The sequence below is a fragment of the Chrysochloris asiatica genome, unplaced genomic scaffold (genome assembly GCF_000296735.1).
Source record: "Chrysochloris asiatica unplaced genomic scaffold, ChrAsi1.0 scaffold00120, whole genome shotgun sequence".
Lineage (NCBI taxonomy): Eukaryota > Metazoa > Chordata > Mammalia > Afrosoricida > Chrysochloridae > Chrysochloris > Chrysochloris asiatica.
The window spans coordinates 6,702,454-6,709,774 of NW_006408638.1; the positions used below are offsets into that span (position 1 = coordinate 6,702,454).

The 7,321-nt window shown below is 37.5% G+C and overlaps 1 protein-coding gene across 1 annotated transcript; it reads left to right on the top strand.

Annotated features, from left to right (window-relative positions):
- The first annotated feature begins 728 nt into the window (after positions 1-728).
- Positions 729-1,997, top strand: LOC102820540 (mitochondrial ribonuclease P protein 1-like). The gene has a single exon (XM_006868652.1). The coding sequence runs from the start codon at positions 729-731 to the stop codon at positions 1,995-1,997; it is 1,269 nt and encodes a 422-aa protein (XP_006868714.1).
- The last annotated feature ends 5,324 nt before the right edge of the window (positions 1,998-7,321 follow it).

A 7,321-nucleotide genomic window follows, 5' to 3' on the forward strand; every position in this document is an offset into this window, starting at 1 on the left:
AACAACAACATAGGGTTTCCAAAGAGCAGCTGATAGGTTCAAATGTCCAATCTTGTGATTAGCAGCCCAGTGCTTATCCATGATGGTGTGCCAAGGAGTTAGTTCCAACTCATAGCAACCCTGAATAGGGTTTCCAAGGTGTAAATCTTTACAGGAGCAAAAAGCCTCATCTTTCTCTCATGAAACAGCTGGTAGTTTGAAACTGCTGACCTTGTGGTTAGCAGCACGATATGCAACCACTACACCATCAGAGCTCTTTACAGAGCCACATTAAGAATTTTTAATCAGTAGATCACTATGTACATTAAATTGGTATAGTACCCCTCAAGTGTTTTTTCACCAGTTTCCAGCTTTTCTTTTTTTGTGTGTGATGGGTCTTGTATTTTAAGTCTGTAGCTAAGCTTAGTATAAAATGGGCACAAATATAGCATCATGATCTCATGCGACAATGGTATATAACTTTGTCATTAAGTAACAATGATCCTCTTGGGTCCTAGATACAAATCTAGAAAGGTAAATCAAGGTGTCCATCTGCCTAAAGCAGACTTCATGTCTAAAATAGGAACTCAAATTTAAAATACTTGTACCAACTTCCCACTTTGCATTTTAGATATCAATTACATTTTGGAATTTCAAATTTGGATTTGTATAGTTATTAGGTTTTGTTTTGTTGTAAATCTTTATCTAACTCTTCATTGCTTTTTGTTCTTTTACAGGATTGTTATTGTATGCCTGTTTTTCTCAAAATGAGTGTTAGCTTCACCTTAAGACCTTTTGCTAGGATATTGGTGCCATTTACCCTTCATAAGAAGAGAAGAGATTTCTATTCAACAATTCTAAAGAGATACATATCTTCCAAAATACCAGCTGTGTCCTCTCCTAATAAAGAGAGTACATCATCTCATGAACCACTGGAATTGGATGGATGGAAAATTACAATGAAATCTAGTGTGCAAGAAGGTGTTTCAGAAGTCTCAAGCAGCAAGGACAATGACCCGCTAGCTGCCACAAGAGAATTAATTGAGATGTGGAGATTGCTTGGAAGAGAAGTACCAGAACATGTCAGTGAAGAAGATCTCAAAACTCTTATGGAAAGTGCTTCTAAATCATCAAAAAGGAAATATTTAAAATATTTATACGTTAAGGAAAAAATGAAAAAAGCTAAACAAATAAAAAAGGAAATGAAGGCAGCAGCAAAGGAAGAAGCAAAAAAAGAAAAGCTGCTAGAAACCACCGAGGAAGATAAACAGCAAAACTTTCTGTTTCTACGGCTGTGGGATAGGAGTATGGACAATGCAATGGGCTGGAAGGGTGCACAGGCCATGCAGTTTGGACAACCCTTAGTTTTTGACATGGCTTATGATAACTGCATGAAACCAAAAGAACTTCAGAATACTGTTTCTCAGCTTTTAGAAAGTGAAGGATACAACAGAAGAAATGTTGATCCTTTCCACATTTATTTCTGCAATCTTAAAACAGACGGTGATTACCATAGAGAGTTAGTTAAACGGTATAGAGAAAGATGGGACAAATTGCTTTTAACATCCACAGAGAAATCTCATGTAGATATATTTCCTAAGGACAATATTGTCTATTTAACTGCAGATTCTCCCAATGTTATGACTACTTTTAAGCATGACAAGATTTATATAATTGGCTCTTTTGTTGATAAGAGTATGCAGCCAGGCACATCCCTAGCCAATGCAAAACGGCTGAAGCTGGCAACAGAATGCCTTCCATTAGATAAATATTTACAGTGGGAAACTGGTAACAAAAATCTCACCTTAGACCAAATGATGCGCATTTTGTTATGTCTAAAAAACACTGGTAGTTGGGAAGAGGCTCTGAAGTTTGTTCCCAGGAGAAAGCATACTGGGTATATGGAGATTTCTCAGCATTCTCAAGAGTTCATCAACCAGTTGAAGAAGTCAAAAACTTTTAATCTATTTCCCAAAGGCTCTCTAAATGTATATACGAAGAAAAAGCAGTTTAAGTAATAAAGCTTGATAGCTTAAAAAGTAAGTGGATTGTAAATAAAATTCTATTTGAGTATTTCTTCCTGAGTGGAATTCACTTGGTCTTCCATTTAAAGGTAGTCTTTGCAAAATAACTGCAGTATTTTGTCTTTTCCTAATTAGTTAATAATCTGCAAAACTTTGGAAATGTATATTAGAGTTTCTTGTTTTATTTCCTTCATAAATGTACTATTAGACATGTCAACAAGTATCACAAAAATTGCTATAGAAAAGATTTCTAAACTTCAAGTGGTGGATTACTTATTAAACAAGCACTAAAATATATTGTCTAGCTGAATTGTGACTAAACAAAAGGTTCAGTCATGCTTTCACATGTCAGGGATTTAGCTGTACTGTTAGAAATGAATCTGGATGGGTAGGTGGAGAAAACCTCAGCTCCTCAGCAACAAAAAGATAATCCACTTTAAAAATAAACAAGACATGAAGAGACACTTTACCAAATACATTTAGACAGCCAACAGACATGAAATGTTCGCAATCATTAGCTATTAGAAAGTATATTAAAAAATAAGATAATCTCACCCAACTAGTAATAGCAAAGTTAAATAAAACAGAAAAGAACAAATGTGGAGGAAGTAGAACTCATCCCCTGCTAGTAGCACTGTTTTCTAATCACTGGAAAACAGTCTGATGTTTCCTTTAAAAGTTGGAAAAATGATTCAGCAATCCCACTACTAGAAATATGACCTAAAGAACATTGACACAAACATAATGTTCACACTCATTTGATGACATCATTGTTCACAATAGCAAAAAGAAACAAGTGCTTGTCGGTGGATGAATGGATAAACTATGGTATGTATATACAATGGAATGTTAATCCACTGCCATTGAGTCAAACCCCACTCAGGGACCCTATATATGGTTTCTCAGTTTGTAAATCTGCATAGGAGGACACAGCCTGCCACCTGCAGAGGGGATTGTGGGTTTGAACCAGTTGACTGCAGTTAGCAACCCAACACAACCTATTGGTGTTAGATGCTACTGAGTCGTTTCCAACACAATAGAAACCCATTGCTTGCTCCCTGCACCATTTCACATTTGTTCAGCTTGAGCCCATTGCTGCCACTGCCAATCCATCTTTGGGATCTGACTCTTTTTTGCTGACACTCCATTTTACCAACCATGATGTCCTTCAATGATTGATTCCTCCTGATAACTATGACTGAAGTTTGAGAGACTTAAGTCTTCTAAGGAGAATTGTATTTCCAACACACTTGTTCTGGCAACCTTCACCAACACCATAACTCCAATACATCAATTATTCACTGTTTATTCACTGTTTATCCACTGTTCAATTTTGACATCTGGTAGCATAGTGGTTGAGTCGGGCTGCTAACCTTATGGTCAGCATTTTGAAACTACCAGCGGTCCCACAGAGAAGAGGCTTTCTGCTCCCGTGAAGATTTACAGCCTCGGAAACCCTATACAGGGTTGCTATGAGTCAAAACCGACAACACCACCACCATGAAGCTATTGAAAATGCCATGTCTTGGGTCAGGTGCAGCTTACTCATCAAACTGACATCTCTGCTCTTGAATGCTTTAAAGAGGTCTGTGTGGCAGATTTGCTAATGCACTATGTCATTTGATTTCTAGACTGCTTCCATGGGTGCTGATAGTGAATCCAAGCAAATGAAGTCTTAGACAACTACAATCTTTTCTCCAATTATTGGTTCAGTGGTGAGGATTTTTATTTCTATACATTGAGGTGCAACCCATATCAGGTCTTTGATCTTCATCAGTATTTTAAGTCCTCTTCACTTTCAGCAAGCAAGATTGTATCATCTGCGTATTGCAGGTTGTTAATGAGTCTTCCTCCAATCCTGATGCCACAAGTTTCATATAATCTAGTTTCTTGTTCAGTGTGCAGACTGAATAAGTATAGTGAAAGAATACAACCCTGGCACATAACTTAGCTAATTTTAAACCATTCAATGTCCCCTTGTTCTGTTTGAACAACTGCCTCTTGATCTATGCACAAGTTCCTCATGAGCACAATTAAGTGTTCTGGAATAATTCTCCACAATATCCATAGCTTGTTATGAGCCACGCAATCAAAAGACTCAGCACAGTCACTAGAGCACAGGTAAACATCTTTCTGGTAGTCTGTGCTTTCAGCTGTGATCCATATGATGTCAGCAATGATAATACTCATTCCACATCCTTGTCTACATGTTGCTTGAACCTCTGGCACTTCCCTGTAAGTGTACTGTTGAAGCCATTTTTAAATTACTTTTAGCAAAATTTTACTTCTTTTTGATATTAATAATACTAACCAATGATTTCCACATTTCATTGGGTCACCTCTCTTTAGAATGGGTTTAAATGTGAATCTCAATCAATCATCCAGATAGCTGTCTTCCAAATTTCTTGGTATCCATGAGTGAGTGCCTCCAGTGCTACATAAGTTTGTTAAAAAATTTCAATTTGTATTGCATTAGTTCCCAGAGCCTTGTTTTTTGCCAGTGCCTTCGGTGCACCTTGGACTTCTTTCTTCTAAACAATTGACTTTTTTTATTTTAATGTTTCATTGTGAATTATGTGATAGTTTACATGGGAGAACATTAGTTTTACATTCATTCTATTGTATATCGTTTCATTGCCATGGTTACAATTCCCTCCATGCATCATCAACCAACCAAAGGGTATACACTACAAGCCTGCACCCCGGTCATCAGTGCACAGCCCTGCTCCCTCTCTGGATCTAAAATCCCCAGCTGCTCCATCTCTCCACATCATCGTCTGCCTCCATCTCTGGCTTCACTACCTCTCTGGGTGGGGTCTTGCTCTCTGCTCTTATCGGCTGACGGTCCATTCCTAGACTGAAAAGTTAATCACTCCCCTCCTTGCTATAAAACATCTACCTTTACATTTCCAACCCTCACAATTTGTAAAGGTAGACACTTCATAACATAACAATTATTCACTATTGTATCACAAAAGACCTATCTGCATTTCATTTCATCAGCCCCCCCCCCCTAGACAGATTAGATAAACCATTGACTTTTGATCTTACGCTATCTCTTGAAATGGTTGAACATTCATTTCTTTTTGGTACCATGACTCTATTCCTTTGATCTTCTTTTGATGTTTTATGCATCATTCAAGATTTTCCCCATAGAATCCTTCAGTATTGTAAGTTGAGGATTGAATTTTTTCTTCAGTTCTTCCAGCTTGGTTTTCTAACTTCAGATCTTTCCACATTTCAAGAAGTACTTGATTTTGTTTTCTTGAGCTGCCCTTTAAAAATTTCTGTTCAGCTCTTTTACGTCCTCATTTCTTCCATTTGCTTTAGCATCTCTATATGGGAGAGCAAGTTTTGAAGTCTCTTCTGATATTCATTTTGGTGTTTTCCTTCTTGTCTTATTAATGACATTTTGCCTTCTTCCTGTATGATATTCTTGTTGATGTCATCCCATAACTCTTCTATCTAATGCATCAAATCTGTTCTTCATATGATTTCTAAATTAATGTCATGTTTTCAAGGTCAAATTTTGGCTCTTGTAGACTTCTTTTAATTTTTTTCAGCTTCAGCCTAAATTTGCATCTCAGCAACTGATGGTCTGTTTCACAGTCTACCCCTGGCCTGGTTTTGGCTGATGATATGAAGCTTTGCCACCATCTCTTTCCACAGATGTTGTTGTTATGTGCTGTGGAGTCAGTTCCGACTCATAGCGACCCTGTACAGGGTTTCCAAGGTGTAAATCTTTACAGGAGCAAAAAGCCTCATCTTTCTCCCATGGAACAGCTGGTAGTTTCAAACTGCTGACCTTGAGGTTTGCAATCTGACTCGTAACCACTACGCTATCAGAGCTCCACAGATGGAGTCAGTATAATTTTTGTATATGCCATCTGGTGAGGTCCATGTGTATACTGGTCTTTTATGTTGTTTAATAAAGGTATTTGCAATTAACAAGTCACTAGTCTTGCAAAATTCTAGCACATGATCTCCAGGATCTCTTCTAGCACCAAGGCCATGTTTTCCAATTACCAATCCTCTTTGTTTCCAATGTTTGCCTTCTGATCAACAGTAATTATCAAAAATATCTTTATTGCTTTTTGATCAATTTCAGACTGATGAAGTTGGAAGAATTTTTTAAATTCCATCAGTGGATTTATTAGTTGGGGTATAAATCTGAATAATAGTGGTATTAACCGATCCTCCTTGTTAAGTGCTACCAAGCAGGTTCTGGCTCAGCAATGCTATATAGGGTTTATAAGGAGAACCTGGTGGGTTTGGACCACCAACCTTGCAGTTAGCATTCCAGTATTTATCCTACAGCATCATACCAGGATACCTGGAAGGCATATGGATATTATCCAATCATAAATGGCATTATAATTCAAGATAACTCTTGAAAAAAATTTTTCATGATAATTTTGCCACTCCTCTTCAATTTGTCATTCCCAGCATAGAAAACCATATGATTGTCAGATTCAAAATGACAATACCAGTCCATTTCAGCTCACTAATGCCTATAATATATACATATTTATGTGTTGCATTTCATTTTTGACAACTTCCAATTTTAGTAGATTCATACTTTGTACTTTCCATGTTCCAATTTTTAATGGATGTTTGCAGCTGTTTCTTATTTTGAGTTGTGCCCGATCAGCTTTACTCCACTCACATCATCACAATCAGCTCTTCTGTGAGGAGGCAGCTTTTCCCCAGTCATATTTTGTGCCTTCAATCCTGAGGGACTCATCTCTGGCACAGTATCTGAGAGTATTCTGGTGCAATTCATCATATTTCAATATTCAGGTATTCTGGTGCTATCTGACAGTTCCACTGATATTCATAAGGTTTTGGTGGTTAAACATTCAGAAGTAGTCTGCCTCGCCTTCTTCCAAGTCTATTTTAGTTTAGAAGCTCAGCAGAAACCTGTCCACCATAGGTATACCCTACTGGTATTTAACCCTTATAAAAGGAGTCCTGGTGTGGCACTGTGGGTGAATGTGCCAGACTGCAAAGCTGTTTGAACTGCAAGCTCGGCAGTTCAAGCTCACTAGCTGCTCATCGGAAACCCTATACAGGATCGCTATGGGTCAGAACCGACTCAATGGCACTTAACAGCAACCAAAACAACAGCAGCATTAAAGAATATGGAAGAATTTATTAAACACTTATAAGTCAATCACAAAAGGAGGAATATTGTATTATGCATACCCTGTTATAAAGCTTGTTATTGAAATATTCTCTGGGTAAATTATTGAATGATGCAGAAACCATCAAAAGAAGGTGAAAAGAATACACAGAGTCACTGTACCAATAAGAAATGG

What these genes read in the sequence shown, in the direction of transcription:
- LOC102820540 (XM_006868652.1), top strand. Translation starts at nt 729, where the DNA reads ATGCCTGTTTTTCTCAAAATGAGTGTTAGCTTCACCTTAAGACCTTTT.